At 32.8% G+C, this 27,323-nt stretch overlaps 1 protein-coding gene across 1 annotated transcript; it reads left to right on the top strand.

The window, feature by feature from the left end:
- The first annotated feature begins 2,950 nt into the window (after positions 1-2,950).
- Positions 2,951-27,323, top strand: LOC130441041 (dynein regulatory complex protein 1 homolog). Its single transcript, XM_056774523.1, has 7 exons — positions 2,951-3,020; positions 3,257-3,650; positions 9,199-9,813; positions 14,689-15,024; positions 18,665-18,864; positions 21,207-21,416; positions 27,031-27,323. Exons 1-7 carry the CDS (start codon positions 2,951-2,953, stop codon positions 27,321-27,323), a joined length of 2,118 nt encoding a protein of 705 aa, XP_056630501.1.

Genomic DNA, 27,323 nt, shown 5'->3' with positions numbered 1-27,323 from the left:
ATTGTTTAAATACGAAGGTTTAAGTTTTGAGATATGGCAACACTGATATGAATACGTCAAATTTGACATAATCATCATAAAGTTTGACATTTTTAATGATGAACGTACTCAGAACGTGTTGTCATACGAGTGCTATTTAAGTTAAGGTTAAGGTCGTTTAAAATTGGGTGTTGTGCCAAAAAACATCGATGCTGGGCTTAAACTGATATCGTGAGACCGTCATGTGACACACTTTGGCATTTTGGGCATTAGTTCCACTAGCTAACATTCAATATCGCATGAACATTTAGCTGTCAAAAATATATGGTACTTTATAATTTGATAATTTCTCAAAGAAGCTCGTATTGATTGGTGCAAAGAAATTCCGAAAAAATTCAATCGCTGTGCTTCAAAATACGTCTATAAGATCATGAAAAGCAATGAATTATGGATCTATGCATATGAACTGGGAACCAAAAATCAATTGACTGTATGGGTCTTTCAAGACGAGCTAAATCTAATAAAAGTTGCTCGCGCACAAGGCACGAAGTTCATATTAACTGGACGTCGCTACCGAACAATGTAGGACAGTCATTCTGAATGGTACATCGGCAGGAATAAGGAAAATCAATCGGATCATTTCCTACCACACAGTTCAAACAAAAACGTTTTTGAACTTTGAAAACATCCAATTGATGGGTCATCAACCGTACAGTTCTTGTCTGAAACCTAACGATTCCTTTTTATTCCTGCAGATCAAAATAAATTCCGGAGTCAACGTTTTTCTACATCTGGAGGAGTCGTTTATGCATCCAAATCACATATTTGGAGGTTCAAACGCATGCAAAAGTATATTGATTTTAATGGAGAATATTTTGAATAACAATGAAGCCAAATCCAATAAATATCTGTTATTAATTATTTATCTTAAAATTTATTTAGTACCCTTCGTGTTAGTGATGGCTTCTTTAGTTAGCTGATTGGTATTAAAATTTGATGTAAGATTCGTGTGTGTAGTTAAAACCCTGATACTTGCTTGATAATATTTGTACACGTAAGATCTATTATAAAACTGAATAATAAAGGTCTACGAACATGAAATATCATGGAAAAATCAATTGAATTTAGTCTTAAATTGGAAATTTCCACCTATCATCAACGCAACGTTCGGAAACTTTGAAAATAATCTCGTTCTGCAATCAGCTGATTTATCTGATCCGGTATAATAGTTTACGTTTGACAAACGGTCAATTTGACATGTATTATTATATTTTTTTTCTGCTCAATTTTTGATAATTTACAGATTCATATACATACAAATATATAACGAACGGAAACAGTCTTATTTTATAGGAAAATAATTTATTATCATAAAATGCATCATTCGTCAGATACTCCTGAAATACTAATTAAACACGAAGAATTGCGCGTTGATTCCGACGATCCTGAAGAAAGGAAACTTGCAAGAAGATTGAGAATAGAGAGGAGGGTTAATTTACATAATAATCAAACTTCAGACGCATCACTAACTAAATCACAGTAAGAATTGTTATTATTACAAAGAGGGCAATTTTTGGAATAACTTTAGCAAGGATAAAGAAAGAAAAAACCTTTAGAAAACTCCACAGGACTAATCATAATGTTAAGAACGTTTTGGATAACTAAAAATTGAAGGAAAAAATTAATACGTACATCTTAAACAAATTAACGCAAAGTACTATTAGCTAGTTCTTCATTCTTGTAAAAAGTGGTGATCTCTAAGACTTATAGGGTGGATTAGGTAGAACCTAATGGTAAAAATGTCTAGTAGTCTACGATTTTTCCAGTAACAAGTCCAAGACACTGGTGGGAAACTAAAGAAAAGCATTGTTATTATTTTGTGAACCTGAAAACTGGTCACTTCATCCACATTTGCCTAGTAGTGCCACCAGTTTTCCTTTAAACCTGAAGTCAACAGAATGTTTGGTTTGTCTCAAGACTTTTTTCTAAAGAAATAATTTTAAAAGCAACGTTGGTCTATGAAGACAAGTGTGTCAAAAATACAGAATATTTGTATAGGAGAAGCTGCAAAAAGAGAGACGTGAATCAGAAGAAGACAACTAGGCGAAGGAGCTCCTGCTGCATGTCTACGAATGGAATATTAATGAAAAGATCGCCTCCTAAGCAAAAACAAATGCCGCATTTAGATCCACAACAAAAGCTGTTCATAATTGAAGATGAGACCTGGATAATCGAGAGGGATGCTTATCGTTTTTTTGTTGATACTGCATCGTACTTCGTGAATATATCAATGCCGGTACAACCGTGCCAAGATAGTTCCTCGTTAGCGTCCTGGAGTGGTTGAGGGAGCGCGTTTTCTGTGTACTACACGAATTCGCCAACACATGCTGGATCTTCTACTAAAATAACGCGCCAGCACATTCCTCTTTGTGTAAAATATTTTGGCGCATATAAGATTGATTAGAAAAGATAAATCAACTTACTCTTCACTGTAAGGATCTCAAGAAACTCCTATAGAGGTACGGGCGACATATATGGATAAACCTGATGTGATTGGGTTCTCTGTGGTGAAGCATGTATCCTGAGTACTTCAGTACCATTAGGTTTAATTTCAAGTTGAAAAAAAATGACAAGACATAAATTTGGAGGTCTCAGTCGCAGACCAGAGATTCAGCCGGCATTGAAAAGCCCATCACTGTTTTTTTTGTCCCAAAGGAATCATGTTCCTTTTCAATAATGATCTCTTTTGGCCGATAAATACCTTCCTGTCCATATGACTTATAAAATATGGAGGATTCAGGATCAAATTGCATTTCTTTTTTAAATTTTAAAATATTGCAATTTTCCTATAATTTTTAAAGTTGTTTACCATTGTTTTAGAACAAACCAAATAAATTTCGATGAAGAAAATAGACATATACGAAAACAAATATTAAAAAGTGAAAAACTTTTACAAAAAAACTGGAAATATATGGAAATAGATTTGAATAAGGCTAGAATAGAGGTTAATGATAGAGAAGTTGAAAAACGTGATAAAGATGGTAATATTGATAATTTTCTAAATGTTATCTAAAGATTACTTATCTTTACTTACTTTTACATCTTTCCCAAATATAATTTTGTATTTTCATAAGCTATCAGAATTGTTCTTTCTTATTTTATTTCATTCTGTTAAGAAATAATTCACTATCCTCAAAATCTACTTGATTTTTCCTTCCCAGCATTTCCTGCTCTATTGCAGTTCAATTACCTCAAATTTATTTGGTTTGGTTTATAGGTGTCAATAAAAAACAATTGTTGGAAAGATTAGAAGAAGAAGCAAGAAACGCTCAAAATGATTTTGAGGAAATAGCTGTTAAATGGTCTCTCATCAATAAGTTCAATGACCCTTATCACATTCAACAAAATATCGAAACTCAAAAAGACAACTGTATGAGTGTGATAAAACGTAAAGATGAACTGATAGCAGATCTGAAAAATATATTATTGAAATCCGCGAGAGAATATGATAAAGAGCAAGCGAAGCAGATACAAGATATAAACGAACTTACAAGAAAAATTGAGAAACAGTTAAATATTTCCAAGGCTGCTTATAAGACGCAGTTTAACTTGATATCGGATATCGTATTAGCTCTAAAAGGAAACTATGTAGAGAGCGCGTACACTAAATGGTTTGTATCTGAAATTATACAAAGTTATGAGTTATATTCCTGAAGCAAATTCCGATTGGTTACTTGAAAAATATGTATTGTTCAAAACTCTGCAGCTTGTGAACTAATTTTTTACACGAGGTTGTGTATGCCTTCTTCCTAGAAGGTTGCCGTTTGTATTTTCAACCAAATGGTAACATATTCTTTCAGCTCGTTATCATCTTGAAGTGTTGATCACCAAGTAAATATTTTAGATGTCAGAAGTCGCTAGGAGCGAGTCCGGGATGTACGGAAGATGATCACACTGCCGAAACAAATCCTTGTAAGAGTTTTTTTGTCATATTCACAGTGAGAGCTCAGCCATTATCGAGGAAATAATCCCACCTTTTGATAGTAATCCCTGGAGCTTGTTCTGCATAACAAGAAGCAGTTTCTTAATGGTCGCGCAGTAAACAAATGCATTGATTGTTTAGCCTCGTGGTTAGACTTGAATCAGCAAAATGCCTTTTCATTTATTTATGCTTAACTTTCTTCCTCGACCATTGAATTGATAATTAAAGAAAATCATTGTAGCATGTCAAAAACTGAGGTAATTGACCTGTTGTTTTTCGTGTTGTTGAGTAAGAATTTTGAGTACCCAATTTTACCAAAGTTTTCGAAATTTCAGTTTCTCATTAGTGATCGTGAGATTTGTAAAAGTCCCTTAGCAAGAGCACTCTTTGTAAACTTACAAATTTCTTTAATATCTATCCGATTGCGTGAACCAGTTCTTCTGTAACCAAAGACATCCGTCCACATGGTGCACGTGATCAAGTCTTCTATTGAACTAACTGATCCATATTTTGAATTCTCGTAGATTTGTTTATTGCTTCAACTTCTTTGTATTTAGAAATCGAATCATACTTCGATATAACAAGCAGCGGCATTTTCAATTAGCATCAATGATCTAAAAATAGTGTAAATGTCTTCTACTTGAGTTAGAGTTTCTGACAGAAATAGAAACGGAAGTTACATGGTGGACATACCTCGTGTTTTTAAAGACATTCATTTAGAGCAATTTAATATAATTAGAATCTAGAAATTTGACCTTTGGAGTGTTCAGATTTGCTCAATTAGTTCAACTTTAAGTAGTGTTACGTTAATACTGTTTGCAGATCTCTCACTTGAGTCTGCTTCTTAGATTATACACACACACACTCACTCACTATTCACTGACGACAACTATTCACAGATATTTATATACACACTTACACTTAACTTCTAATTTATTTTATTATTATTATTATATATATAGCCTTGTCTCTGTTTCCATGTATTCTCTACGTCATCAAATTATTTATTTACTTACAGCTTACGACTTATTGAAACTGCTTTCTGGAACCTTCGAATTCTTCAAATCTCTAGATTGACGTAAACAAACAAAGTTAACTTGCCTCTAGAAAAAAAATCACAAAAAAGGTGAACAGACATTTCAAAAAAAATTATCCTCCATATTTTAGCTTCGATAACATTAGGACAGGACCGGTTTCACGGTCTATATCAATGACTAGTTAGTAACAATATCATATATTTTTTCTAATAACGGAAATTATTATCAAAAGAACTAAATTGAAATTGTAATTGTACAATTTGCGGATTAAAATTATGAGAAGAATTTGGAGGTAGCTGAAATATTCAAAAACAGAAATAAAGGAAAAACGTACACAATATTAAGAAGAATATCATGGAAAATTTCAATAAATACATTCAGATACCAAGTCCAAACTCGCTTCTTCCAAAATACATGCTTTGAAGAACGGAAGATTTTTTAACAGATTTCATATAAATGAGTTAGGAGAGTCAATGAAATCGGGTAGTTACATAAGCTCTATAATGGTGTAGATATTCATTCGTATAGAATTTGTAAATTATATTATGTTGAATAAATAGAACAAAAGTCTAAATTATTCAGGTAATATATCATATAAATTTTAGTTAAATATACTCCTCAATAAATTTATGCCAAATATAAACCAATATTTGGATTTAGTAGCGGACTAGGCACACGCGACGCGCTTTTCTGCACGAGATCAAAACTACAAAAGAGTTGTGATTCACGAAAAAATACTTTATAGACTATGAAAAAGAGTTTGGTCGAGTCAAACATACGAAACTTTTCCAATATTTAAAATCATATAACGTAGACTATCAACAACAACATTTTGTTAAACTTGTATCATAAAATCAATCAATAAAACGACGGGGAACCATTTTATTACCCCTGTAGATCAATCTGTATTCAAAGAACATATTTCGTCAGACTTTTTATGGCAGAACAGAGGGATAGAGAAATTTTGAACATCGCAAATGCTACTGCCAACATCGCAAACAACCTGGAAGACTTGCAATTGCTGCTGGATGAAATTCGCCAGGTTGCTCGTGGATAGGGTATTAAAATGAACATCATAGAAACTGAATGGATGCTAGAATAAACAGAACCAATTCAAATATTTGGGTAGCAAGTTGAACAATGACAGAACGTGCAACGAAGAGATAATAGCGATTGTTGAAGACATTCAGCAAATGGAAACCAACTCTAACTGATAGAAAGTTCAGATGCGCTTAAGAAAACTGTTATCACGTATGGAGTATTTTTTTGTAGGGATGTGAGGCATGGACGCTTAGAGCTAACACCATGAATAAAATAGAAGCGTTCGAGATGTGATGCTATCGGAAATCATCAAAATCCCGTGAATGAGTTCCTAAGTGTAATAAGAACATGAAGGGTTAGTTATTTCGGACATGTGATGCCAGGTAGCTATCAAATATCACAACGCGCACCTGGTCTTTCAGGGAAAGGTCGAGGACAGAAAAAAATGGGTCGCTACGAATTATTAGAAAACGGACAACTTATTTCGACTAACAACAGATAGAGACCAATTCAAGGTTCCAAAATCTTGATATATCACAATTCTACAGGGGATTTTTGTTCAGAAATGCTACGAGGATGTATTGATATCTAGTTAGCCTAGACCAGTTACATGCATAAACAAAATATTGCGTTACCATAGCAACGAACAATAACTTAGTGAAGTATAAGTGTAAAGTTTGACGTCAAAAGAGTAAACCAGAGTTACGCAATAAATTAAAAGAAAAAAGATGTCCAGCGAAATTGTGAAAATCGAAAAATTGGAGTATCGAGCTATCATCAAGTACCTGTATTTAAAAGGGTTAAGAGATAAGCAGATTTACAAAGATACGCTTAATACCCTTGGTGATCAATGTACTTCGTATGCGACCGTGAAAAATTGGACTGCAAGCTTCAAAAGAGGTAAATTTTCCTTTGAAGATGACTGATCGGGAAGGCCAGTTTCTGTGTCAGTCCCCGAAAAAACGAATGCGTTCATCATATAGCTCACGTCAAATTGGACATGAGAAAAATTGCTGCAAAATGGATCCCCAACTGTTTGAATGTTGACCAAAAGCGTGCAAGGGTAGAAGCATCGCGTCCGATCTGTGCTCGATTTGACAACGATGTAGACTTCTTAAACCGAATTGTTACTATGGATGAGACTTGGGTACATTTCTACGATCCAGAAACAAAGTAACAATCGCTGGAATGGCGACACTCTAGTTCTTCAAGACCTAAGAAGTTTCGTGTCCAAAAATCTGCAGGAAAAGTTCTTGCTTCAGTTTTTTGGGATTGCCGTAGAATAATCATCATTGATATTTTGGATAAGGGTAGAAGAGTAACTGGATATTACTATTAGACATTACTGACAACTCTACGGGAAAAATTGAAGAGAAAAGACGCGGAAAGCTATCCAAAGGTGTTTTGTTATCCAAGGACAACGCCTTTGCACAAAAATCTCAAGTTGCCATACAAAAAATTCGTGATTTAGGGTTTGAATTACTAGAACACCCCCCTTATTCACCAGATTTGGTTCCGTTCAACTATCATATCTTTCCTCAACTGAAAAAAAGTTTAAAATGTCGTAAATTTTCTTCAAATAAGGATGTAATAAAGCTGTGGAGGTTTGGTTTGCAGAGCAAGAAGAAACATTTTTTTTGAAAGGTCTAGTGACGTTGCATGTTCGCTGTAAAAAATGTATCCAATTAAGAGGAGAATATGTTGAGTAATAAAATATGTTGACATTGAAATTTTGTTCGGTTTTATAGTAGGCTAAGACTTTTTCAATATCCTCGTATATCGAGATGACTGAGATACTAGTTTACATCAACAACATAATTTGAAAATGCCAAATTTTTCCGTATTTATTGAGAACTCCTTATTTGTTGATTCTCATTTGTTTAATCTTTGTACTTTGTACCAAATTCAAATACATGGTTTTTCAAAAAGAATGATCCGATTTTATGGGTTTATATTATCGAAACTAATGATCATACGAGGGCTGCTAGTTAACTTTTGATATAGACACATAAAAACAAATATTTGTTTTCCAAAATATTTATTATTGCCCATTTTTTCCATATCCAAAACATGTGATTTGAGCGCATCCACCGCTTCTTCAGATGGCCCATCAATCGATGTTTTGACTGTTCAAAAATGTTTTTATTTGAACTGATGTGTCTTGGTAGAGAATGATTCGTCTTCTGCGATTAGTTTTCCCTATTCTTTCGAATACTTTTGGCAAACAAATACTGATGTGTTATTCATAATTAACCCTTCTATGTTACCCTGATGAAACGGTGGCAACATATCCAGTTAATTTGAAAAAAACACGACACGATAGCTTAGGAGTTCAAGCAATTATTGGACTAACTATATTCTAAAAGTTAAGTAGCAACCCTCGTACAACTGATATCATTAACAAGTGCTCAATATGAGATAAAGAATGTTTTTCACGAACACTCACAAAAAAATCACCAATAGTAAGGTGCGGTAAACTTGGAGGTGAATGATACAACGCGAAATTGGCAAAAGGTTGTTGTGTACAATGACGATGATTTTTAACACCAATAAAAGTTTTTCATTTGTACCTTCTGTTTTGTTTCTTTTCCAATATCATACACCTCGTATATATTGTGAGAGTTTGAAGCCAAATCTATCTGGTTATCTGTGAAGTTTATTAATGAAAACTATTTCCTCTTAAAGGAATAACCATTCAACCACAGTAAGTTTCCCAACTCCAGAGAAAAAGGTCATAGATGAACAACACTCATCCTTTCCTTAAGCTGTAATTTTAGCACATCCATAAGCACAAACCCTTAAATAAAAAACTAGAAAATAAAAGTCTCCAAAATGTATAGGAAGCTACCCATCTCAAAACATTCTTACATGTACAATCTTGTTCCACCATTTTGGTAACTATAGAAGCAAGCTATTGCTAATTAGCGAAAACAACGTAAAACTCCAGAGTTTCCTCTTTCTAAAAGTATTTGGAACACTCATTGAAATATTGTGTATATGGTGGAGTTTAACAGTATACAATTAAGACCTTTCTTATCATCATATTCGTTTCCAGATCTTCCCATCATGATTTCTTCTTGTAGGTATGCCTACGAAACCAGCTATTGAACACTTCTGATTTTTACTTATTAATGTTAAACGGCATTGTCTTCTCGATAGGTCAGAAATGCAACAAGAAATGTGCGCGATGGAAGCAAAACATTCGGAAGATCAATTTCGAGCTCTAGAAGAATTCCAAACGAGAATGAAAAATATCCGGGAAAATTTCGACGAACTTTTCAGAGAAAGGAATCTTCAACTATCCAATGTCATAGATACATCACGACAGCAATTTGAGACTATAAAAAGTATCGCTTTACTTAACAGCGAAAAGTTGGACTACAACTACATGATATTATCATGCAGGGAAGAGGAGAATATTATTCTAAAAGGACAACAGAAGAGGAGGATCAATAAATTACAAGATATAATAACCGATCTGAAAAAGAAGGTATACGATTACAAGAAATCCAGTTTCAATCAAATAAAGAAATATAAAGAAACGATCAAAAAGCTACAAAAAAGTATACTAGATATTGAAGTAAAAGCTGATAACTTCAGTTCGATTAATGATAGAAAATTTCATCAATTATGGGAAATTAATAAGAAAGAATGTCTCGATCTCTTGAATAAAATTATGGATATCGATAGAATATTACACGAACAACAGATGGCTGTAGAGTGGTTACCTCCGAGATGTCTTTCTATGGACAACTCAACTATGGAAAGTTATGGGTAACGTTTTTTTTTATTATTTTTCTATCTAGATAATGCTGATTCAATATGAAGCTTATTAATACTACGGACGTTTTTGTGTATCTCTGTTCCATTCACCATTTTCCGTTAACAGTCTGGCAGCCTTTAGACCGCAAACTTTCAGATGTTAAGTTCCTTTGACAAACACACCAACTCCTATCCCATTTTTTGTTGTCGAGTCATCTGTCAAGAATGAAATTTGGGATGCAATATTAACCGGATTTCAGGCCAGTTCCCTCTAGTCGGTATAGTGAACCCATCAGTGTCACACCGAGCGTTTTGATCTGTTTCTTAGCTCTCTAGCTCGAGAAGAGATACTTACTGAGCTTCTCCATCCAATTTAATGTCTTACAGCTCCCAAGTGAAACTTAACCTTCCTTAATCTAACCAGTTTTTGTTAAGGATTCACCAGTGGTATAAATTGATGCACTGCAAATGTTTTTCACGGTGTACGTCTACATAACTCCACCAGATTTAGTGGTATTACTGAACAATTCCTTTCTGTTCCAGCTCTAAGTGGTAAATTGTAAATTAGAATGTACCCATTTAGTAAAAACCATTGTCACTTTTTAGCTTTCGGATACTTCACACAATAGTTAGTAATATTCCAAAGAGAGATTTAAGAAAAATTAATTATTTATACCTGTTTTTTGATTGTTAATTCCGCACGATTACAAGTATACTTCGATTACTAGGTCCTGTATTTTCATCAACGATTTGCCAGGAGTAGTTGGGATGCTGAGGACCAGCACCTTATAGGTGGTCGTCCAGGAGGTCGAGTTGAGCCTGGTTTCTTTTCCTTTGCAATTTTTGCTAGCCGTTCATTTGGCATTCTGTCAACATGGTTTCTCCATTCTACATCCTGAATATCGCACATGTCCATTATTATTTTATTATTTATTTATAATTGTGATTCCACAAAATGTACAAATACCATTATATCTTATTATTGTTGATATAAATGCATAAATAAGAAAAAAGTGATTAAAACCGATAAAAAAATAATTTTAAATACATGCTTGAATAACATTTGTAAAATTGATTTCATAAAAAAATTGTTAAAAACAAATTGTAGAACAGTTAATTATCAATAACATTGCTCTCTTTAACAATTTTGATAAAGTCAATAGTTTTTAAGATAAATGATAAATAATGTTTCAGGACCCAGATGGGGCCAATGCGTAAATTAACAATTAACAATCAGGTATGAACAACGAATTTTCTGAAAATCTCTATCAGGATTATTATTAACTATTGTAAGAAGAATCGAAAAAAAAAATATTATTTGTATTTGCATTGTCAAAAGTACCCAAATTCGAGATTTTTCGAACCTTTAAAAATTCATGTCTATAAAAATATAACTTTATCGTGAAAAGTCATAGGACCTTTTTTATTTGTATTTTTACAAAGAATAAAAAAAATTTGAAAAAAACAATTTCTTGCAATTGTTTAAACAATATGGCAGCAAGCATTTATATCATCAGTAGGACAATTTGAACAGGACCGTATAAAAAAATTGAGTTGGATTACTTTTCGATACTGATGCACCGATTCCTTCTGGACTAATATCTCCGTACTTATAAAATTGATGACCAGAGAGTTCAAGTTATTCAATATCAATAAGTTGATTATGATTTTTCGAGAAAAAACTGATGTTTGGAGAATCCGCAAGTGATTGTCGCAAAACAATTCAAGAACTTTTCGATACGCATTTAATGTAGGGATCTTATATTTTAAAAAATGAGGCAGTAACTGTTAGGGATGCTCAATACCGCAACATACAATTTTTTTCTGCAGAAATTGGGTGACATTAATATATGATTTCAACAAGGAAGTGCCTCTTGCCAATAAAACATTTCATTCAATGTATTAACTCTTAGATCATATGATTGATATTCTTTTATGAGCTAAAGTTATCTAGCCACAAATATACAGAATGGTTATTAAAAAACTTGGCAAAATAGTGTTACTTGCTAAAAATACCGAGGATAACATTTTGAGACATCCATTATATAATATAAAATCGATTCTTAATATTTTAGTAGAATTCAATTTATATATAAAATGAAAAACACTATTGCAAAGTGACCGTGAGCTAACCAACGACATTCGTTTGTCTAATTCCTACTAGAAACAAGAATGTTGTAAATACCCCTTGTACTCAGGTATTTGTGACACATTTTGGCCGAATTTAAGAATGGATTTAAGGCGACCTTTGTAAAATCTAGCACAAGTAATTAATTTGGCCGAATTTACATCTCCTACTCTATTTTTTGTTACTGAGTCGTCTATAAAAAATGAGATTTCTTCATCGTTTATGATGGACTTTTGGGGGGTGATAAATTTGGTCTAGATAGCAGGTAGAAGACCTATTGGTGTGGTTAAATAAGCTAAAAACATTTGGGATACAGTATATATACATGTAAACTTGGCCAGAGTTTACGCCAGCTTCGATATCATCGAAACAGTTCACTAAATGGTATTGAATTAAGGTTAGAGATACAAAAAGATCCATCGGAATATTAAAAGAAGGTATTGGTCATATCATTGAAGAATTATGTATAAGCTATCCGCGCGCTGTGGTCTCTTTGAACCAAAAGTGTATTGGAAACATTTTCTAGAACTTATTGGTGCGGTTTAAACGTAATAAGTCAGATTTTCGCATTTATTCACAACTGTAGATGAAATGTCAATTCATCTCTACATTCTAAAACGAACAATCAAGACAGTTGACAGCAAAAGGATCAGAAAAAGACAAGAACGGTTCCATTTGACTTAAAAGTGATGGCGACTGTTTTTTTGGGAGAGTCATGGAATTGTGTTCCTCGATTATCTTCAGAAAGATGAAACAATAGATGAGGAAGGTGCAAAAAAGTCATCGCAGTTAAAAATAAAATAAAATGCAGGATTTGTCAGGACAACGCACCTTCTCACACACAGAATAGTCGTATATAAAATCCACCAACTGTAAAATTCATAAAATAATATACAAAAGATGTACGATTGACCGCCGAGCCATTTTTTCAAGTCTGGGAAGAGAAAATAATTCAACGGGGCTAAACCTGGCGAATAGAGAGCATGAGGTAGCAATTCAAACTTTAATTCTTTAATTTTGGCTATTGCAATAACGGAGTTGCGAGCTAGTGCATTGTTTTAATGAAACAACGCTTTCTTATTAGCCAAATATTGCCGTTTTTGCTTGATTTCTTCGCTTAATCGTTGCAATAAGTTCGTATAATAATCACTGTTAATGAGTTTACGTTTACCAAGATAGTTAATGAAAATTTTCCCAAAAAACCGACTCAATGACTTTGCCTGCAGATGGAACGTTATTTGCCTTCTTTGAAACCGGTTCTCCCTTTTCAGTCCATTGTTTTTATTGTTCATTTCCTTAGAATATGAAGTGATGAACCCACGTTCCATCCATGGTTATGAATCGGTGCAAAAAATTTATTTGTTTGAAACATTGCCAATCTCTCGATAGAAATATCTTTACGACAATTTTTTTGTTCAATTTTCAGTTAATATACGATGTACTTCACCTTTTCGAATGCCTGCTAGCTCCCGCTTGGTGGATGTTTTTTCAAAATTTCTGGTCTTATAGGTGGCGCGTTTTAACTCCGCTCCCCAATATTTTACTGTTAACAACGAAGGAGCAGTCTCACCCAGAAGAGAATCTAGTTCAGCTCATATTGGTTGTGCTAAGGCCAATTTTTTCCATGTTTACAAATTCACTGAAAACGTCCACAATTGATGGCTGCCAAACCAATTGTGAACAAAGTGGCATCTTCAAACTTGAAACATACACTGGATAGATGGTGTACTTTCTAATACAGAAGTATTTTTGAAGCAATTCTCTAGGTCAGGTCAGGTACTTCTGGGACGTTCCTTGTATTCCGCATCATCTGGCAACTCTAACAACTTTTTCCTGTATCGTAAAGTTTCATTTAGTCCAGTTCCCAGAAAACAAAAAAGGGGTTCACCTTACAAAAGATGGGATAGAAGATTTTATCTTTATATTTCGTTTTTAATGGGTATCTAGAGTAAAACATAAAAAATGTGACTAAATCTGGGCTAGGCACAAATTTGGTAGCGGAAAAACCTCGAAATTTTCGGACATTTTTCGATTTTTTTCGCAATATCTCGAAAAGGAGTGGCTCTAGCAAAAAATAGTTCCTATACAAAGTTGTAGAGCATTAAATTCCGTACAAATTTTTTTCTACGACTAATAGGGAGCGAACTTGTTAACTTCTCTTTTCATTGGACAATTTTTTATTGTTTTAATTGTAATTAAGGAGAAGGAGGAGTCTGGAAACCTTATTCGACAAAAATCTAAATCAAAAATAGAATCAAAGAATGCATGGGTTCCAATAACACACACAAAAGAAGGCGTTACTTGGTTTTTTTATCATTTTAAGAAAAATGGTTCATCTTTGAGAAAAATGGTCCATCTTTGAGATGCTGTAGTTCACTCCCTATTGGTCGTAGGGAATTTGATGCTAGAATTTTTTGCTAGAACCACTCCTTCTCGAGATATTGTGAAAAAAGATCGAAAAATGTCGGAAAATTTCGAGGTTTTTTGGCTACCAAAAGTTGTGCCAAGCCCAGATTTAGTCATATTTTACTTTTTAAACCCATTAAAACGCAATAAAAAAATAAAATCTTCCACCTCACCTTTTGTAAGGTGAAATCCTCTGGGAACTGGACTAATTTCCAATCAGACGAGGACATTATGGCATACGAAAACGTCTATTTTTAGGAGGAAGACGGCGACTGTATTTATGTCTTGTTTCTTTGTTAGATCGGGATCTTTTCAGTACAATTTGTGAAAAAAAATAATAAAAATATTTTCAGGAGAGCATTATCTTTCATAAATTCGAATACACCGATGGAGAAAGCCTTGAAAAGTTTAGAAGGATTCCCAGCAAATAAATCGATATTGTACAAGAAATTACTCAAGCAAATTCTTACTAAATTATCAGACAAATCAGGATTTTTGACTGAAAAACGACTGAAGTTCCTCATAAGCCGTTATGAAGACGAACAGCAGAGTATGGTAACTTTAGAAAACGTCTTTCATTCATTGAATATTATGGACGAGAAGTACCTGGATATTATTCTACAATATTTCTTACCGTATTGTTATTGCCGGTTCTGTTCTTATGGTGAACAAATCGAGAGGAGCGTCGGGTTAGTAAACAATATTCTCCTCATTACCCACTAGTTAAGTTGTTTCAGTTATTTTTATTTTCCAATTTCAACAGTCTACCAGAGTGAATTTCAATACATTGTCGTCTGAGAAATTATGATAAACATTTTCCACTACATTTTACCCCACTGTTTAAGTATCCTATTTATTTAAATCGAAATCAATCAGTATCAAAGTAACAAATGCAGTACGGACTCGGCTCAGTGTTGCCACAATTTAAAAGCTGAATGTAAAAATTGAACTAGAAAATGTAGTAGATTGTACCAACTTCAAACAAATTTAATAAAATTATAGAAAGATGTACAAATATAAGTTTAGATTAAATTTTTTTCTCCAAAAATGTTATAGACTGTCAATTATTATTTTAAGGATGAAAAATTTATATAAAGTTTACCGATAAAATTAGCAATGCAGTACAAAAATCTCACGATCCAAATATAAATCAACTTGGCTCTGTTTTGTAATTATTGTTACAATCTAGTACAATTTCTAGTTTATTTTATTAAACGAAAATATAAAATAACTTTATATTTGCAGAAATCAACGATAAAGATAAAAGGTAAGTAATGAAATGAAAAAAAAAAAAATTCAGACTCAAAAATAAAATTGTATTCTATATTTCATAACACTGAACGCTGAATAAAAAAAATCCCGCCTCTGGTATAGTACATGCTCCCAGTGGGAAAATGTATTAGAAAAATGGAAAAATGTACTAGCTCTGGCAACACTGACTCGGTTTCTGTTTACTTTCTGTAACACGTCGCGTCGTCTGCGCACGCTCGTGGTTGTTGGTGATCATCTCTGCAGGTGGCAAGATTGGACAAGAGACAAGAAGAAAGCGTTCGTTCTAGGGATGGGTATCGATAGACAAAACATCAATGTTTGTCATCGATGTTTTCTCATTTTTTGAACATCGATGGTTGATAATCATCGGAATAAAATCATCGATGTTTTCCTAAAACAACAAAAAAGGAATAAAAAAACAACTAAGATCATATTTTCATGAAAATATGAAAGAAACGTTGTATAATAACTGATTTTTCGGTTTGTAAATTAACTGATTTTGCGTAATAGCTGATAGGTAAATACAAGTTTTTGTTTCTCTAAAATTCATTGGTAAAGAAAATCCTGAAAACGAAACCCAATTATTTTTAATGTGTATTACCTAATTAAAAATAATCTGTAATTTATCACACATTATTACACAAAAATAATTAGGAGAAAAACAAGGTTATGAGCTTCAAAACAAACTTTATTAAAAAGAAATAAATTTTACAATTCAAGTTGTAATAATAATTAAAAACAAAAAAAAACAATATAGAACACTTGATCAATTAATATTAGAAAGATAAAAATTTGTCATCTAGTTCATGCAGAAAAGTTTCGCAGCCATATCCTCTGAGAGGCGATTTCTGAGAGATTTCAAAATCAGACCTGCTTGGTCGAATAGTGGCTTCTGCAGGCACATACTGAATACTAATTGAAAAATAGTAGGGTAAGTGTCTTTCATCATTTTCCAGAAAACCAGAGGGTTCTGTTAAATCTTCTCGTTTGGGGAACTTAAGTATAACAAAAGTTCTTCGAGCATTGATTTATCGATTGTTTCTTTTTTTGCCATGTGCTCTGAATTCACTCAAAACGTACCACAACCTTCTTTATCCATATAATGGAATAATTAGTCTTGGCTAATTTGAAATTTATTAATTGAAGTAGCTTTTCAACAGCTAGTAGTTATTGAATTTACCAAAACATCGATGTTTATTCAAAACCATCGATAACTGCAAAACATCGAAAGAAAATCATCGATTGAAAAAACATCGATGTTTTCGTGATAATATCGAACCATCGATACACATCCCGAGTTCGTTCTCTTAACACGTTGAGCCCCAACCAGAATTGATAAACTTTGATTCGAAATGGAAAGTGCGAAAAAATAAAGTTTCTGGTGTTCGGTTCATCGGCGCCGTGATCGATTGTAACAAAAACAAATCTTGTATACATCTTTCTGACCAAATGGCAAGTTACAACACTTTTTTGAGAAGAACGTTGATGGGATTTAGGAACGTTGCTACTGATCTGTTATTTTTGACAGCAATATTCTTCATAAAAGAATAACAAGAAAGAGAATATAGCAATTACTGATTTTTTAAGTGCAGCAAAGAAGTTATCGAAGAAAGAAACTATGGATGCTGGTGATCAAGAGACTCCAAAACCAAAAAAACCCATTGCTTGGTAAAGAAAGAAGGTCTAAGTCAAAAGGTGAGAAGAGATTTATAGAGTACAGTGAAAAATTATTCTGAAGACCAAAGTAAAAAAGTGATTATATAAAATATGTCGTGCGGTCCATAGGATCGCTCTGAGTTGTGCGAAAAAATTTAGTTGCGGGCCTATGGATCGCGCCAGGGCTGAACGTGTTAAACCAAATATCTGATTACGATGTGTGTAACGCGTTTTCACTAATACAACATAAAATTTTTGAATAAACTTTCTCTTGGATATTTAAGAACATATATACGAAAAAACAGGACATTTTGAACTCTCTATACATTTTCAAAATTGTCAAAATAAGGATACATCATCCTGAGAATGTTTCTAAGCTTTCTAAGCTTCAGAATGAGTATCCACATTTATGTGAAAGAAAAACTATTAAGAAGTCTGTTGATATTGAAATAATAATAATCAACTGAGAAGGATCGCGTTTTTTAAGAGTTAATTCATTTGACACCAATAAGTATTTCATTTGTGTTATATACATGAAAATATTGACAATGATGATCTCGCAAGATTGTCGAAGATTTCCCAAGTCGAAAATTATGCTAAATTACCCGAGTAGAAAATAGAGATTTTAACCATCATGACGTATTTTGATTTTTTGAAACGTAAATTGCTTTTGGCTTTGAGGAAGATTTACTTATAAATAGTGCTCCAACGAAAAAAATTACTACAAACCTTTTTTATAGAAAATTGTGTGCTCTACATTTTTTATTTAGGCATTTCTTTCGAATTTCTCTTAGTTTTCGAGTTATTAGCGTTTAAAAAATTTTTTGAGTTAAAAGTTAAAATTTCAAAAACCTGTTCCTGTAATTTTGTTAAGAATTGTTAGGTTCATTCAGTAACCGAAAAACCTGGAGAATCTAGAAAATCAGAAGCGCCCAATTAAGTTCGGGTTTAATCCTATTTTACCTGTACTATTTGTCTACAGAAGTAGTGAAGAAAAAACAATAAATTTGTTAAATGTCAAATAGAAAGTAAGATTTTCAGCTTTCGTAAATAAATATTTTACTGTAGCCTTGGTATCTAATTTCACATACAAATTAATAAAAATCTCAAGGTCAGAGCTTCAAGTACTGATTAGAGAATTGTATTTATTTGTACTATGAAAAAAATTTATAAATAAAGGATTGTTTCATAAAAAAAAACGTGTCAGAATCAAGCTTTGGCTTTTTTATAATGGAAGGATAAAAATAAATTCTAAGATTAAACGATAATTTGAAAAACATTCGCTTTTCTAGTAGATATCCTACAACTGGTGGTTTGATTTTACTCTATTGGAAACAATGAGATATTTAAATTTGCAAATACATAGAATATTAAAAATTAATTGAAATTAACTAATTTTAGATCGCAAATATCGGCTCTGACATATTCATATTCAATCGCAATCACAGAAAGAAGTCCTATGGCTTATGGTGATATTTCGACTTTGAGTGAAGCTTTGAAATCCACGCATGGATCCATGGATGCAATTGAATCTGCCGTATTGGAACTTGCTACCGATGTTAAAGTGAAACCATTAGCATCTGATAGTGAAATATCGTTGGGTATGCAAACGGATATTTTTTCACAATAGGGAATCTGTATGTAGCTTAAATTAATAGGCCAGGTTTTCAAGCATTTTCCCTCCGAATTCTTTAATGCAGCACCGATTTATTTGAAATTTTGAGAGATGATAGGTGTGTATCCAGAAAGAGAGATCTATATAGGCCGAAGTGAACGACCTCCCCAAAATAACTCCAGAAATCGAAATATCAGCAAATTTGAAGTAAAAAATATCATATAAACTTTTTTCGCCAGATCAATAGTTTTTGAGTTAATTGCAATTGAAAAATACGATTTTTCGTAAAAAAAAACGCATTTTCTCAATAGTTTTTTACGTATAACTCTGTAAAGATGCATTTTATCGAAAAAAGTGTAATGAACACAAAAATTAAGCTTATAAAAAACCAAATAATTTGAGCTATATTTTAAGATCTGAATGTTCTACCTAAAGCAAGTAATAGGGTATATTTTTCAACAAAAAGTCGTTTCAACTGAAACTGAAAATCAAAATTAAACTTATTTCTTATACGAAATACTTTATTTGATTGTTATTCACGACATTTGAAAGTTTGGCTGATTAGAAATGTATAATTTCGAAAAAAATAAGCATTAAATAATCCTTTTTTTTATTTTTCAAAAAAATTTTTTTGCTCATTTTTTTTCGATAACTATAAAATATACAAAAACAAATAAATAATCAAATTAAAGCATTTTCTATGACGATTATTTTGCTTTTTTTATTTTTTTTGTAGCATAAAATTTGACGGAGTTATAACCAAATTAATATTTCACCATAGTGGGAGGATTGCTTATCCACAGCCCTTTGACCCTTTATTAATCAAATGTGGAGAACCTCCAGCCCTTTTAACATACATAGACTTGTAACCATAGAAATTACTTTCAAAATGGTTTTTTGTGGGATGTGATAGCTTCAAAATTTTCGGAGTTGCAAAAAAATAATGATTTGAAATTTCTTCGTGAATAATAGGATATGAAACAGTTCCAAATTTTGGCGCACGGATTTTTTCTATAGATGCTAAGTTGGTTGGAGGTACATTTGAGAGTACCAAGGGGTGTCAGGGTGTAGAGAATGAAAAATCACTTCGTGTTTGGAAAATACATTTGAATACCGAAAGAATTCAATATCAAAACATTAACAGTGATTAAAATTTTTTTATTTTTTATCAAAGGGGTGGTTCTTAAGGGTTGACAGGTTATAGTCAAATAAAAATTACTTCGAGTAGAGACAAGAAACTTTAATATCAAAAATAATGCAAAATCTGAAAGTTGGCAGTCATCAGATTTATTTTTATTTCATTCTCTGCAAAGGGGTAGTTTTTAAGGGTTGAATAATAAAAATTAATAACCAATTGAATTCTATTAAATTGCTATGAATTTTTCACAGTAAAAATGAAATTGCAACGTTTTAAATCGTTAAAAGATTTTATTCTATATTATTTTCATCAGAAGGGTATTTTTTATGGATTTTTGAGGGTTGATACTCAAAAATGTATAAATTTTCTATTGAACAATATGTTGAGATATTTATGCTGCATAAAAGAAAAACATTTTAATTGAAAAAAAGTTGGAAAAACTATAATATTGGTATTTTTCGATAAGGGGTGGTTTTCACCTCTTAAAAACAATTTGCACACATTGCGACCATGTAGATCTTGATATGGAGGGTGAGATGAAATGATGATTAAAAAGTACAGCGAGCGAAATTCAAATTTGGTCATGATGTACTGGATATATGGAGGTCCAAACAGGGTGCTGGTTATATTTGGAAGAAATATCCTGTTTAATCTTGTGTTTCTGAAGTGTTTTTATGTTTCTTTTTAGAGTGCCGTCTTCGTCGTCATACCTCTCTTTCCTCTCTATATTTCCTTGCATTCCTTTGTTCCCTCTTTACATGACCGAAGTACTCTAATTTGCGGGCTTTTATGGTGATCAATAATTCTCTAATTCTCTTTGCGTTGCCATTTCGTGCAAAACATCTTCATTCTATTCTATCTGCCCAAATGGTTCCAGTTTTTTCATTATTGCTGCCTCTATTCCGTACAGAAGGATCGAGTATATATTTTATTTCATCATTCTCTTATTTAATTCGTTATTCAAGTTTTCCATTTTATAAAATGTACTGCGAGAAATTTCAATTCTAACTTTTATCTCTTCAGGCTGTGATTGTACATTGATTTTTTTCGAGTTAGAGAGGTTTTCGGTTCGAGTTTCTCGCACGTTTTTAGAAGTATTTAGTTTTTTCAATTGTGGTAGATAAGTATTAAAACAATAAATGTTTATTCCCTATTAGAAGAATAGACAAATTAAAAGGTACCATTTCTAGGAACCACTCTATTAAATATTCCTGGAGATGAAGAGCAAAGTATATCGAATAGAAAATCGTTGATGCCAAGAAGGAAAGTACATGCGAGTACATATAAATTGAGATGTGAGCTTCATCATCCGTTGGTTATAAGTACAATTTATGTATTAACAGCTCTAAGGCAGTTCGTGGAAGCTTATTATGCAGATATCGTCGTTGTACCAACCACTGGTTAGTAGATTTTAATCATTCAAGTTTATAATTCCAATATCCAGAATAATCAAATATCTTTTTAGTTTTGAGTTATCGTTTCAACTAATCCTGAAAATTTTTAATAAGGATTGATCTTTCCTTTGAATAGTCGAGTATTCGCAACTGGCACCCTTTAACAATACAGAGTGAATTTTATGTATGAAACCCATAAATTATCTTGGAAACGATTTCTTGTGTTACGGCCTGTATTATGGTGGTATGCACATTGTTGTCAGACCTTTCTTTTTTCCAGAAATATAATGAACTTTGTTACTTTAAATAGATCACCCTGTATGTTTTTCGCATTTCGAAATGCTTGAGAAATACTTATTATTTTTCATTTACAATTATGCCGATTTACGTTTTGATCTACTGACAGTAGATCTTGTTACGGGTTTTCGGTTAGGATATAAATTATTAAACGTTTCTTGATGTCTTCTACGCCTATCCCCATATCCTAATATCATCAATCAAATGTAGCTGTAACTCAGAAATTATGGCATTTAGGTATAGGAAACATTATATTAAAAATAATAAGTATTTCTTAAGGAATTGGAAAAGCGAAAAATATACGGGGTGATCTATTTGAAATAACAAAATTCATTATTTTTCCGGAAAAAGGGAAGATCCGACATTAATATAAATACCACCATAATGCCGGTCGGATCACAAGACCACAAGAGTCAACTCTGTATGTTATAAAAATAGTATAAAGGCCGATACATAAGCTTGAGTTTTCTTGACCACGAAGTATAGATATAAGAACGTAATGTTGAACGAATGGTCTCAATATATGGAACAGATTTTTTTGCCGGAAGAGTGCGCCATTTTTTAAGAAGTACCTACTCGTTTAAATTCTTATGCGGGAAGTTTTGCTATTTACACCTCTCTGTAAAAAAATATTCCAAGAAACTTAGTAGTTAACATATTTTTGAAAATTACCAAATATGGCCTATTCTTTTCAGTATTATGATAAACATAATTGATAAAAAAATTATTGTCAAACTTGTTATTTATTAAAATAGTATAAGATACAAACAAAACATGTTAAATATTCAAAAACCCAATTAAATATTTATCTAAAAGTGATTAATTTTATTATTAATATAATTTTGAATTTTTACATTTAATTTTTCTTTCTGTAGCACTTTTATTGAAACATTTGACAAGAAAATGTCCTCGCATCATTAAGAAATTATCGATGATCTTTATCGTTAATTCTTTCGGTAATTATACACTTACACGGTCACCTGGTTTTTTGGCTCTAGAAAATCGAAAAATGGATAGATTTTAATGATCTTGGTCTCAAAATGTTCCATTTTACGGCGGATTTATAAAAAAAATTAGTAGAAATAGCTGGAATGAAAATTTCTCGTAGTTTTACTGTTTTAAATCGTAAAAAAAACGGTTTTGCAAAATAATCCTTTACAAAAAATTATCTCATTATTAGATAAAGTTCTTATATTTTTTTTTGTATTCTACATAAATTAATAAACAATTTAAAAAAAAATCCAAAAAGAATGAGTTTTTCAGTTTTTATAGCTTAAAATGAAATCGATGAAAAACAATCAATTTTCGTGAATAGTTTCGTACTATATTCTTCAATGTTAATACTTTTTGGTTAGATAGATAGATAAATTTTATAATTTTGGTTAGGTTAGGTTAGGTTAGGTTGTTTTGTATCACTGGATATTGTAAGTGATTCTAATGTATTCAATTCACAATTGTTGCAACTCATTGTCAATATATTTCAATTTATTATTAACAAAATCCCACAACTCACAATTATTCAAAAAAATTAACTTTTTTGAAATTTTTTTTCTCAAAATATTCATTTTTTTATGTAAATTGCGAAAAAAAATATACGAACTTGATTCCACGACAGTTACGAAGGATTATATGTAGAAAGTCATTTTTTTGCATTTAAAGTCATGAAACTGTACAAAATATTTATTTTTTTTAATTTTCGTATTTTTTTTATAAATCCACCGTAAAATGGAACATTTTGAGAGCAAGATCATTAAAATCCATCCATTTTTCGATTTTATAGAGCCAAAAAACCAGGTGACCGCGAAAGTGTATAATTACCATTCTTTCTTATGCTTATTACAGCCAACAAAAAACGTGATATTTCTTTTTGACAAAACAGCATCTAATATGACAAACATTGTGTCAATCAACCACCATCAATATTATTTCTTCCAAGTTTCTAATTAAATTAAATAATTGTTCACTAGGATAAATTAACGCACCTTTATGCATTTATTCAATAAATTTATCGCGTTAATTGTTCATAACATAAATTTTGAATATTACTTTGAGATTATACTCACTTTTGGTACTTTGAATAATGCCACTTTTCCTACATTCTTACTTGCCTTTCAGCCACTAAGACAACCATGAACAGCACACACACCTTTGTTTTCTTAAAATTAATTTTAAACTAGCTTTTACCCGATGCTTCGCTCGCATCGAATCGATTAAATAAGTATCAGAAATCATTATAATAGAAAAGAACGAACTCTAGCTATATTAGAACCTGAGATATAGATTTTTGAATGTAGAAAAATTATCAAAAACCTACAAAAATCCATACCTCCACATTGAATGTCCGCGCCCAGCTCCTCTCCAACTCAACCGATTTAAGTGTTCAAAAACTCAAAAGAAAGAGGGTGTTTCAGCGAGTGTTTTTAAATCAAAACGGACTCTGTAGCTATATTAGAACCTGAGATATAGATCTTTGAATGTAGAAAAATTATCAAAAACCTACATAAATCCATAACTCCACATTGAATGTCCGCGCCCAGCTCCTCTCCAACTCAACCGATTTAAGTGTCCAAAAACTCAAAAGAAAGAGGGTGTTTCAGCGAGTGTTTTTAAATCAAAACGGACTCTGTAGCTATATTAGAACCTGAGATATAGATCTTTGAATGTAGAAAAATTGCCAAAAACCTACAAAAATCCATAACTCCACATTGAATGTCCGCGCCCAGCTCCTCGCCAACTCCACCGATTTAAGACTTCAAAAACTCAAAAGAAAGAGGGTGTTTCAGCGAGTGTTCTTAAGCCAAAACGAACTCTGAGGCTATATTAGGACCTGAGATATAGATCTTTGAATGTAGAAAAATTGCCAAAAACCTACAAAAATCCATAACTCCACATTGAATGTCCGCGCCCAGCTCCTCGCCAACTCCACCGATTTAAGACTTCAAAAACTCAAAAGAAAGAGGGTGTTTCAGCGAGTGTTCTTAAGCCAAAACGAACTCTGAGGCTATATTAGGACCTGAGATATAGATCTTTGAATGTAGAAAAATTGCCAAAAACCTACAAAAATCCATAACTCCACATTGAATGTCCGCGCCCAGCTCCTCTCCAACTCCACCGATTTAAGACTTCAAAAACTCAAAAGAAAGAGGGTGTTTCAGCGAGTGTTCTTAAGCCAAAACGAACTCTGAGGCTATATTAGGACCTGAGATATAGATCTTTGAATGTAGAAAAATTGCCAAAAACCTACAAAAATCCATAACTCCACATTGAATGTCCGCGCCTAGCTCTTCTCCAGCTCTATCGATTTAAGTGTTCAAAAACTCAAAAGATAGAAAGTGTTTCAGCGAGTGTTCTTAAACCAAAATGAAGTCTCTATCTTGAATAGAACCTGAGATATTGAGGATAGAACGTGTGTATGTGAAAAACTCCCATAAGTAACGTACAGGGGGAAATCGCATTTGAGTATAACTTGAGAATGGTGAAAATTAGATAAAATCCGATAGTTGATGGCTGATCAATACCTTTCATTGAAAAAAAAATAAGCAAATCGGTTGGGTAGAACGCCTGAACGGACTCGGAATGGAAATCATCAATTTTTTTAATATATAAGGTAAATGAGTTAAAATTTCATATTTAATTCAATTCATTTTAACATTCGCCAGCTAGCTCATATTTACATGTATAATAAAATAATAATAATAACAACGGACGTCCTGAATACTTGCGCAGCTAGTGGCAGAAAAGAGAACTATGATTTAGATTTATTTTTGTGTACATGAATACTATGAAAAACCCGATACCGTTCAGACTCCTTATATTTATACTTCGTGAATTTGATGTTGCTGCTATTAACCTAAAAATGTTTTTGTTTTCGTGATATTTTTATTTGTAATCCAGTATTTATGGACGATAGTATGGAAAATAACAAATAGTTTTTTATTGGGACAAACGTGACAAATACAAACGGATGCAATCGCCTCTTTTCTATCGCCACCAACGGCCGACGTGAAAAAGTAAAATTCGTTTTTGTTGAAAGTCACCAACAGCCTACCAATCAACAAACAGCGACGTCAAACGGCAACTATGATTGGTCTTATGCATTTCATTGTTTTTAATTTTGTAACGACAAACATCAACGGCAACGGAAAACGGAAAGTCAAGTTTATGAATCAGCCATTATACCATATATGTAATACTCCTATATTGCTAGTGACCGTAATTGAAACCGTGGACCATGGAGTGATACACTCAATGCCTACTCTTATCTCGTTCTCTTTATTTCGAGCATCGTGCGCAAAGGTCGCGTCTGGAATAGCAAGTTTAAGATATGCTTGTTGTAATGACTTTTTTTACGCATGATCCATTCACGATCAAATTGGCAGAACACATAAAAAAACAGAAGTTTTCAAGGTCGTGGCGTGATTATGTGTTAGCTGTGTTCCTTACCAACAGTGGGGCTTGGTTTGCATCGCGCGTGCTGCGACCACGAATAAACGTCAAGTGCTGACCGCTGTTGCGCAACGTATTGTCATTCATTTTTTGGTGTGGGAAGACATCAAAAACACGAAAACTGTTCGGCGTTTAGGATATCAATTCGGTAGTGAGTGCCTGAATGAGTCTGTTGTATTTAAGTGGGGCCAAAGCGTTCGAAGATGGCCGCGAAATCGTCGAGAATGAGCCGCATGATTGCCGACCGGAGGGCCGAAAAATGTCACCACGAACACCTTCAATATCGCAATAATACTCCAGATATCAAGGTGTCGTCCAGACATTAGATTAAGAAGGAAGAAGAGGCGTCAGTCAAAGCAAAGACAATCAGATCTGCGGGTAGGATTATGTGTACTGTATTCTAGAACCATCACGATGTGTTGTACGTTGACGTTTACAAGAAAATACAAAAAAGTAAATCTCGTGGATGTATTCTTTCAATAACTTTCCGTGGAGCAGTAGAAATCGCGTTGTAAGAAAGCGAAACAGTTTGAAAGGGAATTCGTGAAGAGGAAACCTCTGATGGACAAAGTTGTTGATAGACTGACTATATTCATCAACAGTGATAACGATAACTTCGATTCTTCTGAAGATGACCTTAGTAATACTGATAACTAATCATTATCTGGTATCGAATGGAATATATTAGGTTTCTTCTTGTATTATAGTGTTAGATTCTTTTTTCCGCACTAGCTACTTTAATCTCTGTTCCACAATCTTCCCTTCTTCTAAGCAACGCTTTGTACTAACCAAACCTAATCTAACCTGATCTAAATGAACAGTTAGACTCTACTAAGCTCATTTTTCCATATTGTTGTATTAACGATGAGATTTTTAGGTGAAAGATTGAGAAAACAAAGATTAACGGTTTCTCGTTTGTTAGAAGATTCAGAAATAGAAGATTACTGGCAAAGAGTACGCCTTATGTACGACGAAAGTCGTTTAAAAGTGTGGGATGCTTTACTAAGAGGCCTAAAGTACTACCACGAGGTGTTAAAAGAAAGGAAGACGGTAGCATTAGAAGTAACAGCTATGAGAAAAGTTAATGCAAAATTGAAGAAAAAATTAGCAAGATATCAGGACCGTAGCATTTTGTTGCCGCCAATTTGCGTCAATAATTATACACGATAA

The sequence above is a fragment of the Diorhabda sublineata genome, chromosome 3 (genome assembly GCF_026230105.1).
Source record: "Diorhabda sublineata isolate icDioSubl1.1 chromosome 3, icDioSubl1.1, whole genome shotgun sequence".
NCBI classification, from domain to species: domain Eukaryota; kingdom Metazoa; phylum Arthropoda; class Insecta; order Coleoptera; family Chrysomelidae; genus Diorhabda; species Diorhabda sublineata.
The sequence above is the reverse complement of the archived record's forward strand: the minus strand, read 5'-3'. Positions and strand labels throughout refer to the sequence as shown.

Excerpts from the sequence above, each read along its gene's own strand:
- LOC130441041 (XM_056774523.1), top strand. The coding sequence starts at position 2,951 with ATGGAAATAGATTTGAATAAGGCTAGAATAGAGGTTAATGATAGAGAA. Across the intron at positions 9,814-14,688 it reads TCAACTATGGAAAGTTATGG|GAGAGCATTATCTTTCATAA; the intron begins GTAACGTTTTTT and ends AAATATTTTCAG. Across the intron at positions 21,417-27,030 it reads CGTCGTTGTACCAACCACTG|GTGAAAGATTGAGAAAACAA; the intron begins GTTAGTAGATTT and ends TGAGATTTTTAG.